Raw genomic sequence first — 11,913 nt, forward strand, 5'->3', positions numbered from 1 at the left:
TCCTTCTCCAGGACCCAGGGATTGGACTCAAGTCTCTTGAGTCTCCTGCATTGGTAGGTGGATTCTTTACCACTGTGCCACCTGGGAAGCCCAGCTATATGTGTATATACAAAAATATATATATACGTCTAACCCTCTATGGTCTCCATCGCACCCATCTAGGTCATCACAGAGCACCGAGTTGAGCTTCCTGTGCTTTGTAGCAGGTTCACACCAGCTATTTATTTTACACATGGGTGTATATATGTCAATCCTAATCTCCCAATTCATCCCACCCTCTCCTTCACCTACTGTGTCTACATGTCCGTTCTGTACATCCGAATCTCTATTCCTACCCTGGGAATAGGTTCATCTGTACCAGTTTTCTGGATTGCATATCCATGCTTTAATACACAGTACTACTTTTTCTGACTTACTTCACTCTGTATGACAGATTCTAGGTCCATCTACATCTTTACAAATGACCTCCCAAATGTGGAACACTTCACCAGTTTGGGTGTCATCTTCGTGCAGGGGTCATGCTAATCTTTGTGTCATTCCAATTTTAGTGTTTGTGCTGCCAAAGCGAGTGCTACAAAAATCTTTTGATGCCACAGGCTCTTTCTGTCAAGTACTTCAGCACCTTTTGTCTGGAGGCTGGTGGCCTCTGATGTTGGCAGATAAGGTGGGACCAACATTCTGGAAAAGCTGGGGGAAGATGTGAGTGTGATGCCAGAAGGGAGAGACCGAAGGATATCACTGCCTCCCCACCCCACCCAACCCCAGACTGTCCCTCCCCAGACCAGGCCTCCCTGCCTCTCAAGTCACTGCTGATTCTCCCTGAATGAAATCAGAGAGAAACAGAGAGAAGGGCAGAGCAGACTTCAAGGCCAGAAACCTGACCCCAGAGTGCCCCTGGAAACAGGTGCTGTCACTCGGGGTGTGGGAAATTCCCAGCTCGAGCGGCTGTCTGAGCACAGAGGCGTCCAGGGGCCGGTGGTTTCCTCGGGGGCAGGTGTTCCTGGACTCATCCTCCCCATGCAGCCACCTGGGCCCTGCTCCTTTCCAGCCTGCCTGCCGGCATCGCCCAGAAAGAGCCACCCCGGCGCTCCTGTGCTATTTTTCCGGTGGTGCCCAACACGGCCATGCTAGACTGAGGCCCCGGGAGGCTGGGGCAGGAGAGCCAAGGCCCACGGCTTGACCCCAGAGTTTGGTTTTAGGGGAAGCACAGCAAAGCAGGAGGCATGTCTCTCTGCCTGTTTCCTTCTTGTTTCCTTTGTCCCTGGAAAGACTGAACAAAAGCCCTCAACATTAATGAAATTGAAGGGAGGGACGTGCGTCCTGAAAAGTTCAGAGAGCAAAGCAAGCCAGGACAAGGTCCCTGGGGCCGTGTCCCCATGGTGCTGCGGTGGCCTCTCTGGCAGCCTCTGGAGTGGCCTCAACACAGCATCTGTGCAACAAGGGGAGAGCAGAAGGGACCTGCTGTCTGGGAATTTCCCTTCACCCAGTGACGGCTCCACTCACCAAGCTTTGCCCAGAGCTCTGGACCACCTTGGCCCCGACCACGGGCCCCTGAGTCAGCCACAGAGTAGAGTCAACTGGGGCTGGAGTGGAGAGCTGGGAGGCTGGCCAGCTGGTTAGAGCCAGTGGGATGGGCCCAGCAGGCAGGATCAAGCGGAGAGGCGAAGGGGCACAGGGCAGCTCCCGCAGTGCCCCCTGGTGGCTAAAAGCAGCCCTAGCCCACCCCCAGGAGCCCAGACTGCTATTCAGCCGCTAAGTCCTATCCAACTCTTCGTGACCCCGTGGACTGCAGCACGCCAGGCTCCTCTGTCCTCCACTGTCTCCCGGAGTTTGCTCAAATTCGTGTCTGTTGAGTCAGTGATGCCATCCAACCAGCTCATCCTCTGTTGCCCCCTTCTCCTCCTTCTCTCAATCGTTCCCAGCATCAGGGTCTTTTCCAATGAGTCAGCTCTTTACATCAGGTGGCCAAAGTATTGGAGCTTCAGCTTCAGCATCAGTCCTTCCAATGAATACTCAGGGTTGATTTCCTTTAGGATTGACTGCTTTGATCTCCTTGCAGTCCAAGGGACTTTCAAGAGTCTTCTCAAGCACCACAGTTTGAAAGCATCAAATTTTTGGTGCTCAGCCTTCTTTATGGTCCAACTCTCACATCGGTATCTGACTACTGGAACTACTAGCTTACCTTCTGCCCCTGGAGCAGACAGGATGAGAGAGCAGGATCGAGTCTCATTACATTTTTTGCCCTGCAGTCCTCTCTTGCCTCACCCTACCCTAGCCCTGACTTTCATCCTAGGATGATGGATGGAGGGTCACCTTGCTCTCATGCCAGGGGTGCTGAAAGCTGGGGGAGGGCTTGGGGTCCTTTCCACCCCTGTGGCCCCTGGTATTACACATCTGGGTCCTCCTTCCACAGCAGCAGACAGATTGAAGTTTCCACACTGACACGGGAATTTTGTTTTCCCAATCCTAGCTAGATTTGAGCTCAGCTAAGGCAGCAGTTTTGACAGCCCTGACCGTACCCTAAGGGTTTATATATATACATATATATATATATATATATATATATATATATATATATTTATTTATTTAAAGATAACAAGAAGCACAGCCAGGGGTGAGGCAGTGTGCTGGGTGGCCATGACATCTGAAAACATTCTCTAAAAACACCACATTTCTGACAGTTTTGAAGTGATCTGTTGACAGTTGTTATGACTTAGGTGAAAATAACATCTTTTCAACCAAAGGTGTTAGGACAAGTGGATATCCACATGCCACAGCTTATACAAAAATCAACTCAAATGGATCCAAGATAGAAATATAAGAGCCAAAACTGTTAAACTCTTAGAAAGAAACATGGGTGTAAATCTTCAAGACCTGAGATTCGACAACTGCCTTTTAAATAGGACACCAAAAGCGCAAGCACGAAAAGAAAAAAATAAATACATTTGACTTCACCCAAATTAAAACCTTTGTGTATCAAAAGACACTATCAAGAAAGTAAAAAGCAAGCTACAGAATGGGGAATATATTTGCAAATCATAGATCTGATAGCATCCAGAATATATAAAGAATTTTTACAACTCAGTAACAAAAAGATGTAAACCAACTTAGAAATGAGCCAGGACTTCCCTGGTGGTCCAGTGGCTGAGACTCCAAGGTCTCAGTGCAGAGGGCTCAGGTTCAATCCCTGGTCACGGAACTAGATCCCACATGCCACAACTAAGAGTTTGCATGCTGCAACTAAAGATCCCACACAGACAAATAAATATTTAAAAATAAAATATTTCTTAAATGGGCTGAATGATTTGAATAGACATTTCTCCAAGAAGATATACAAATTGCTAATTAGCACACTGAAAAGATGTTCAACATCATTAACTGTTAAGGAAATGAAATCAGAACTTCAATAAGATAACACTGTTCAAAAAACCAGAAAATCAATGTTGATGAAGACGTGGAAAATCCCCAGTGTTATGTTCCCAGTGTTGGTGGGAATGTAAAATGGTGCAGCCGCTGTTGAAAATACTTCCGTGGTTCCTCAAAAAGTTAAACACAGAGTAAACATATGACCCAGCAATTTCATTCCTAGGTATATAACCAAGAGAAGGAAAACATGTCCAGGAGTTCCCTGGTGGTCCAGTGGTTAAGAGTCCACCTGCCAATGCAAGGGAGATGGTTTCGATCACTGGTCTAGGATGATTCCACATGCCTCGAAGGAACTGAGCCCCGTGCATCACAGCTACTGAAGCCTGCGTGCCCTAGAGCCCAGAGAGAAGCTACCACAATGAGAAACCTGTGCGCTGCAACTAGAGAGGAGCCTCCACTCACTGTAACTAGAGAAAGCCCTTGTGCAGAATGAAGACCCAGCACAGCCAAAAAAAAAAAAAAAAAAGAATTCCTGAACTCTGCTTAAAAAAGTTATGTCCACACAAAAACCTATGCACAAATGTACACGGCAGCATTATTTACAACAGGCAAAAAGTGTGTTTCCACTTCTTGGACACTCAAATGTCCGTCCATTGAGGACTCACCAGGGGTCTTCCCAACCCAGGGATGGAATCCGGGTCTCCCACAGTGCAGGCAGATTCCTTACCATCTGAGCCACCCGCAAGTCCCTGAAATCCACGTATAATACCTTACACAAAAATTAATTCAGATGGGTCAAAGACATAAATACAAGAGTTAAAACTATTAAACTCTTAGAAAGAAACATAGGTGTAAACCTTTGAAACCTTTGATCAAGCACTGGTGGCATATCCATACAATGAAATGTAAAAACAAGTGAAATATTTACAAGCCACCACATGGATGAACCTGGAAAACATCATTGTTTCTCGAGGGGCCCAGCAGCCCAGGCTGACATTTCTTGTCTTACAGCTCAGGGAGGCCCTGGCCTACAGGATCCGGAAACTTGGGAACACTCAGGTCCAAAGGGCTACCTTCTTCATGATCCCACCTTTTTAAAACATCTGAAGAGAAAAAAAAAAGAAAACATCTGAAGATCTGATGGACTCTATTCTCCAGGTTTGCCCTCTCCTTTAGCTGATTCCTTCCAAGGTCATACTCTTGGACATCAACCACTATTTTTTTTTTAATCTCTGCAATTAAAAAAAAAATCTTGGGTTTTCCCTAGTGGTCCAGTGGCTAAGACTCTGCACTTCCACTGCAAGGGGCACAGGTTTGATCCCTGGTCAGGGAACTGTGATCCCATCTGCTGTACACTGTGGCCAAAATTTTAAAAAAAAAAATGTCTTCCTTTCTTTTTCATCTTCAGCACTCACCCAAATTTCTGAGCTTGACTTCTCCCTACAGAGATGGCTGCATACCTCATGCATGGCCCGGGATGTGGCTAATGTGGACCAAGTGTCTGGTCAACACACTTGTTTATGCCTGAGGCCTCTGGTCTGTCAGGCTCCATTCTTGGCTCCAGACACACTGCAGTGAGCAAAACTAAGTCCCTGCAAAGTAAATCCTTGTGGAATTTACATCCTATTGAAGGAAGACCAAAAAGCAGATGCTGAACATTTTGAGTGATGTTTTTGGCTTTGAAGAAAATTCAGCACAGTAGGGGGATAGAGGGTCATCGGGGGCAGGTATGTGTGTACGTGTGCATTTAAGGGGAGATGGCAGCACCCCTCTCAGCTTGAACTGTTTCTCAAAGAGTCATAGCCCCAGTGTCCTGACATACAGGGAACTCACGAACAAGCAGACATACCCAGACTGTTGAGCAGGCCAGAGGGAAACTTCCTTGAAAGACCTGCCCAGCAGTATGGCCAGAGACAGGCAAACCCAAACAGCTTCAGGGTCTCTTTCATTTTTTTAATTTTTGTTTTTCTGGTCTTGGTTAAATAGCATGCAGGATCTTAGTTTCCTGACCAGGGTTTGTACCTGCACTCCCTGAACTGGGAATGGAGAGTCGTAACCACTGGATCACTGGAGAAATCCTCAGTCTCCTTCTTTTAAGGTCAAGCTTAGCTGGGGTGCAAAGAGGGCAGTTTCAGCTCTTTGGGCAAAGGGAGTTTGTAAACAGCCATCTCCAGGAGGAGTCTGTGGCCTTTGGGAGGAAGTACCTCCTTGTCCTCACCTTGATGAGAGCTTCTCGAGATCACTTTCTTCCTCCTGGAAGATCCTGGTTTGGGATCCTAGTGGCCAAAGGCCTGGTAAGACATCACTTAGCTATGGAGGTTGTTTTTAAGGTAAAGATATGAGAATTCATACCTTTTGTATGTGTGTCAACCTGGGAGCACTTGCAATGTCACCTTGCAAAGGGCAACTTTCAACCCACCAACTTTGTGACTTAGGGTAAGACACCTAACATTTTAGGCCTCTAAGAATGATTATAGTGCCTACTTCATAGTGTTTGGTGGGGAGTAAATGAAACGGTGAATGTAAAGGGCTGGGTCATGGGACTTCCCTGGTGGTCCAGTGGTTACGACTCTGCACTTCCGACACATGGAGCTCAGGTTCAATCCCTGGTGAGGGAACTAGGATCCCACATAATCACACGAGGAACCCAAAAACAAAAACAAAGGCTAGGTCATGTCTTAGAAAGCTAAAGTAATTGAAACAGTGGCAGTGGCATAAGGATAGACATACAGACCTATAGAATAGAGAAACCAGAAGTAAGCTTGTATATATAGTGAGTTGATTTTCAACAAGAGTGCCAAGACTAGTCAATGCAGAAAAGACAGTCTCTTCAACAAATGGCTTTGGGAAAACTGGATATCCACATGCAAAAGAATGAAATCGGACACTTAGCTCATGCCATATATAAAAATTAACTGAAAATGGATTAGAAACCTAAGTAAGAGCGAAGGCCATAAAACTCTTAGGAGAAAACACGGGGACAAATCTTCATAACCTTGGATTTGACAATGGTATCTTAAACATGATACCAAAAACACAAGCAACAAAAGAAAAAAATAAATTGTACTTCATCAAACTTAGAAACTTTTGTACATCAAAGGACACTACAAGAAAGTAGGAAACCGCACCCCCCGCCCCAAAAAAACAACAAAACCCTACAGGATGGGAGAAAATATTTGCAAATCATATATCTGATAGAATTCAGAAAATGTAAAGAAATCTAGGGCTCAGCAACAAGGCAACTCAATTGAAAACCAGCCAAGTGCCTTGGAAAGAGGATAAACAAATGGCCAAAAAGCACGTGAAAAGATGTTCAACATCATTAGATACTAGGGAAATGCAAATCAAAACCTCAATTAGATACCACTTCTCACCTACTGGAATGGCCATAATTAAAAAAAAATTTTTTTTTTTTAAAAAGGGAAGTAAGTGTTGATAACATTGTGCAGAAATTGGAATCTTCATACATTACTGGTAGGAACGTAAAATGGCACAACTGCTGTGGAAAATGGTTTAGTAGTTCCCCAAAAAGTTAAACATAGAATTACAATGCAACCCAGCAATTCTACTGCTAGGTATCCATCCATACCCCCAAAGAATTGAAAACAGGGACTGAAACAGTTACCTGTACATCCAGGTCCATGGAAGCATTATTCACAATGTCAAAATGTAGAAACCACCCAAATGTCTATTAGCAAAGTAATGGATATGTGGTATATCTATAAAATGGAATATTATTCAGCCACAAAAAGGAAGGAAGTATTGACACAGGCTTCAACATGTATAAACCTTCAAAACGTTACATCAGGGACTTCCCTGATGTTCTAGTCATTAAGAATCTGCCTGCCAATGCAGGGGACACGAGTTCGATCCCTGGTCTGGAAAGATCCTACATGACTCAGGGTAACTAAGCCGATGTGTGACAACTATTGAGCCTGTGCTCCATAACAAGAGGAGCCATGACAATGAGAAGCCCATGCACCACAACCAGAGAGTAACCCCCTCTCGCCACAGCTAGAAAAAGCCCACATGTTGCAACTCAACCAAGACCCAACTCAGCCAAAAATAAATAAAAATGTTAAAAATTATTTTAAAAGATCATTATCTTAAAAAAAAAAAAAAAAGATGACTATTATATGAGTCCCTTCTTCCCTGGTGGCTCAGATGTTAAAGAGTCTGCCTGCAATGCAGGAGACCTGGGTTCGATCCCTGGGTCAGGAAGATCCCCTGGAGAAGGAAATGGCAACCCACTCCAGTATTCTTGCCTGGGAAACCCCATGGACGGAGGAGCCTGGTGGCCTACAGTCCATAGGGCCGCAAAGAGTTGGACACAACTGAGCGATTTCACTTCACTTCACTTCCATGGTGGCTCAGATGGTAAAGAATCTGCCTGCAATGCAGGAGACCCAGGTTCGATCCCTGGGGAAGATCCCCTGGAGTAGGAAATGACAACCCACTCCAGTATTATTGCCTGGAGAATCCCATGCACAGAATAGCCTGGTGGACTAGGTCCATGGGGTCCCAAAGAGTCAGACACGACTGAAGTGACTTAAGCGATGCAAGCTTTGCATGTACTTAATGCCCCTGAATTGTACACTTGACAGTGGTTAAAATGCTAAATTTTGCTATGTATCGTTTGCCACACACACACAAAAGATGAGGCATTATTTATCACAGTAACTTGTCCATAAGAGCATCAGGGATCCTATAGAAGGACAGAGAGTCTGGGGAGCCTGCTCCCCTCAAGAATGTGCAGTCAGGAAAAAAAAAAAGAATGTGCAGTCAGGGCGGCCGTCTGGCGGCCAAAAGAGGGAGCTGGAAGGTGACTGTCATCAGTTGGATCCAGTCTCAGAAGTGGCGTCTGTGTGACAGTGATGTTGGAGGGTTTTAATTGCTCCTGAATTAATGTGCTTATTCCTCACCCCTGGGGTGCCTGGGTTTAATTACTGTCTTAGGTCACATATGCAAATGAGTCTGCAATCATTCCTGGTCCCCATGGATGGCAGCCCTGATTACCAGCCCTCACACTTTGCAGCGAGATAGGCAGGAAGAAGGGGAGGGGGGACGCCACTGGCCAGGCTGGCCTCCCCCTTAAGAGCTGACAAGCAGAATCGGATAAAGTGGTACCCTGCCTGCCCCATTTATGGGTCTTTGTGAGCTGACGAGTTCAAGGTTGTGTCTGGGGAGTCGTTGCTACCTGAAGGCACCGGGAGGTTGCTTGTCAACAGCAGAGGAGCCCTGGAGGACCTAAACTCCCGGAGCCCCTGGGGACAGAGGATTTTTACAGGAAAGGAACGGCATTGGGAAGATGTCAGCCTGCAGAAGAAACCGTGGACCCGGAGTGGCAGATTCAAAAGCAGCTGCCTTCAGGAGACAATGGCCGGGGACTTCCGTGGCGGTCCGACAGTTAAGACTCCAGCCTTCCACTGCAGGGGACACAGGTTTGATCCCTGGGCAAGAAACTAAAATCCCACATGCTGCACAGTGAAGTAAAAAAAAAAAGGAAGATGGCCAACTGCTGCCTTCTAGGAATGTGGGCCCAGTGTTGGCAAGTTTTAACGTCTAATGTCAATTCATTAGAACCCAGAAATTGGAATTTTTACAAGAAATCTGTGTTTTAGATTTTTGACAACTAATTTGAATTAAAAGAAAAACACTAGGTTGTCTGCTTTTCGGGGTGGGAGTTAATTGGGAAGGGGCTCAAAGAACTCTTAGGGTGTTGGAAATGGTCTGGTGTGGTAGTAATGCTAGTTACTAGGTGCATTTTTAAAAACACATCAGACTGTACACTTAAAACAGGTATGTGTGGACTTCCCTGGTGTCCAGTGGCTAAGACTCCACACTCCCAATGCAGGGGGCCCTGGTTTCATTCCTGGTTAGGGAACTAGATCCTACATGCCACAACAAAGACCCAGAGCAGCAAATAAATACTTAAAAAACAACCACAGTAAAACAACAGGTACCTGTGACTGAAGGTAAATATACCTCAGTGAATTTGGCTCAGTGGGTCCCCATACTTCTCTAGGGTTGCTATGAATGTTCTACTAAAACTGTTCCCTTTTTGTTCACTCACGGCCACAGGTGCTTTCTAAGCTCTCAAGAGCTCCATCCTCTTTCCCTACGCCCCGGACCTCTTCCTTTGTTGTTCATGGACTGCAGCATGCCAGGCTTTCCCCATGTACCTCTTCCTAGGTAAGTGTATCAGCACTTGATGGTCTAATTCATTCTATTCTGGGTGGGAGCCTAAGTTGACGTGACAATTTCTTTTTTTAAAATTAATTTTTATTGGAGTATGTGTGCGTGCGTGCTAAGTTGCTTCAGTCTTGTCCGACTCTCCGACCCCATGGACTATAGCCTGCCGGGCTCTTCTGTCCATGTGGTTCTCCAGGCAAGAATACTGGAGTGGGTTGCCATGCCCTCCTCCAGGGGATCTTTCTGACCCAGGGATGGAACATGAGTCTCTCAGGTCTCCTGCCCTAGTGGGTGGGTTCTTAACCAGCTGAGCCATCAGGAAAGCTGCTTTATAAACTTGTGTTAGTTTCTACAGCACAGCAAAAGGAATCAGCTATATGTATACATATGTTCCCTCTTTCTTGGATTTTCATCCCATTTAGGTCACCAGTGAGCCCAGAGAAGAGTTCCCTGAGTTACTCTGTAGTTTCTAACTAGCTAGCTCTTTTATGTACATTATCAGTACTGGATATGGCTATCCCAGTCTCCCAATTCATTCCCCCAACCCTGTGACCATTTATAGTACCTACTCTGTATGTGACCATTTATGGCAGGGGTCTCCAACCCTCAAGACAGATCAATACTGGTCCATGGACCTATTAGGAACCAGGCTCCACAGCAAGAGTTGAGCTGGTGAACCTTCATTTACTGTTCCCCAACACTGGTTAGCCTGAGCCATCATCCCCCAGTCCCAGCGCCAGGCCATGGAAAAACTGTCTTCCATGAAAGCTGCCCCTGGTGCCAAACCGTGTAGAGAGCTGACTCAACTCGGAATTCTTAGTCAAGAAGCAGGCTCCTGTCCAGGCGTCCTCCCTGCAAATGGCTCAGCTTGCAGTTCTGTGACCTGTGTTGACTGCCTTCAGCTGCCATCTTCCAGTCTCAGCTGCATTCATTAAAATAAAATTACCAGTGCCAGAGGCACAGAGCATTACCAGGCTCAGAGCTGCATACTGGAGTCAGCTGGGAAACTTTTTACCACTGAGCCTCTGGTTTCTGCTCTGAGGTTCTGATTTACTTGGTCTGGGAGGCAGAGGGGATACTTCCCTCCCAGTGATTAAGATTCTGCCTTCCAGTGCAGGGGGTGCGGGCTTGATCTCTGGTCTGCGAACTAAGATTCCCACATGATGCAGGGTATGGTCAAAACTTTAAAAGCTTCTGAGGAGACTCTAGTGAGTGAAAAGTCTCTCAGTCGTGTCTGACTCTTTGCTGTATCAATTCAGTTCAGTTCAGTCGCTCGGTTGTGTCTGACTCTTTGTGACCCCATGGACTGCAGCATGCCAGGCTTCCCTGTCCATCACCAACTCCCGGAGTTAACTCAAACTCATGTCCGTTGAGTTCATGATCTCAGCCACAGTCAGCTCCCGATCTTGTTTTTGCTGACTGTATAGAGCTTCTCTATCTTTGGCTGCAAAGAATATAATCAATCTGATTTCAGTATTGACCATCTGGTGATGTCCATGTGTAGTCTTCTCTTGTGTTGTTGGAAGAGGTTAGGGTTAGGGTTAAGGTTATAGTCCATGGAATTCTCCAGGTCAGAGTACTGGAGTGGGTAACCTTTCCCTTCTGCAGGGGATCTTCCCAACCCAGGGATCGAACCCAAGTTTCCCCCATTGCACTCAGTTGAATGCACCAGGGAAGCCACCAGGAAGACACGTGGGAAGTGAGCTGGGGCCTCCTGCATTGCAAGCAGATTCTTTACCAGCTGACCTACCAGGGAAACCTAGGGAGACTCTAAGGTATGGCCAAAAAAAGTTTGCAAATTACACTGCTTCAAATTTTCAGTTGAGTTTTGTTGCAGGAATCTGAAGTTGGAAGACAATCACAGGTGAAAAGCCAATGTTTGTATTATGAGGTTAACATTAAAAGAGGAAACATATATAACACAAGTCCAGAGACTACTAACAAGTGCTACCAGAGATGTTTACTTCAAAAACACTTGGAAACTTAGAATCAGCATTGCTTGTCCTGCTTCAGATAGAATGCCCAGGAAAAGACTGATGGTTTGTATTTCTTCCTGGCTTATTTCTGCCCATCCATGTCAGCAACATGCTTTGTTTCTGCTGGGTGAAAAGCTGTCAATCGTCCCCAGGGGCTCAGCATCCCCCGGGCCAGTGAGACCCCAGGAGCCTTCCTTCTGGGTGGAATAGATCTGAAAGGGCTCCTATCTGTCCTTTAACCTTAGTGACAAATGCCTTTAATTGCTGATCAGGAAATGTTGGGCTTTCCTGATGGCTCCTGAAATGCAGAAGACACAGGTGATGCAGGTTCAATTGCTAGGTCAGGAAGAGCCCCTGGAGGAGGAAATGGCAACCCACT

The 11,913-nt window shown here is 46.1% G+C and overlaps 1 protein-coding gene and 1 non-coding gene across 2 annotated transcripts in view; one reads left to right on the forward strand and one right to left on the reverse strand.

Moving 5' to 3' along the window:
* Positions 1–11,306, forward strand: part of LOC122451740 (atherin-like) — a 147,396-nt gene extending 136,090 nt beyond the window's left edge. The window contains exons 4-6 of the mRNA XM_043484653.1: positions 8,654–8,807; positions 9,448–9,558; positions 11,167–11,306. Coding sequence (XP_043340588.1) covers positions 8,654–8,807; positions 9,448–9,458 — 165 coding nt within the window. The 3' untranslated portion in view covers positions 9,459–9,558; positions 11,167–11,306. The remainder of the gene's footprint in view (positions 1–8,653; positions 8,808–9,447; positions 9,559–11,166) is intronic.
* On the reverse strand, positions 469–572 carry LOC122452628. The gene has a single exon (XR_006272788.1). It is a non-coding gene; the product is annotated as a U6 spliceosomal RNA (small nuclear RNA).
* Positions 11,307–11,913: the final 607 nt, after the last annotated feature.

Source organism: Cervus canadensis, chromosome 13 (assembly GCF_019320065.1).
Source record: "Cervus canadensis isolate Bull #8, Minnesota chromosome 13, ASM1932006v1, whole genome shotgun sequence".
Lineage (NCBI taxonomy): Eukaryota > Metazoa > Chordata > Mammalia > Artiodactyla > Cervidae > Cervus > Cervus canadensis.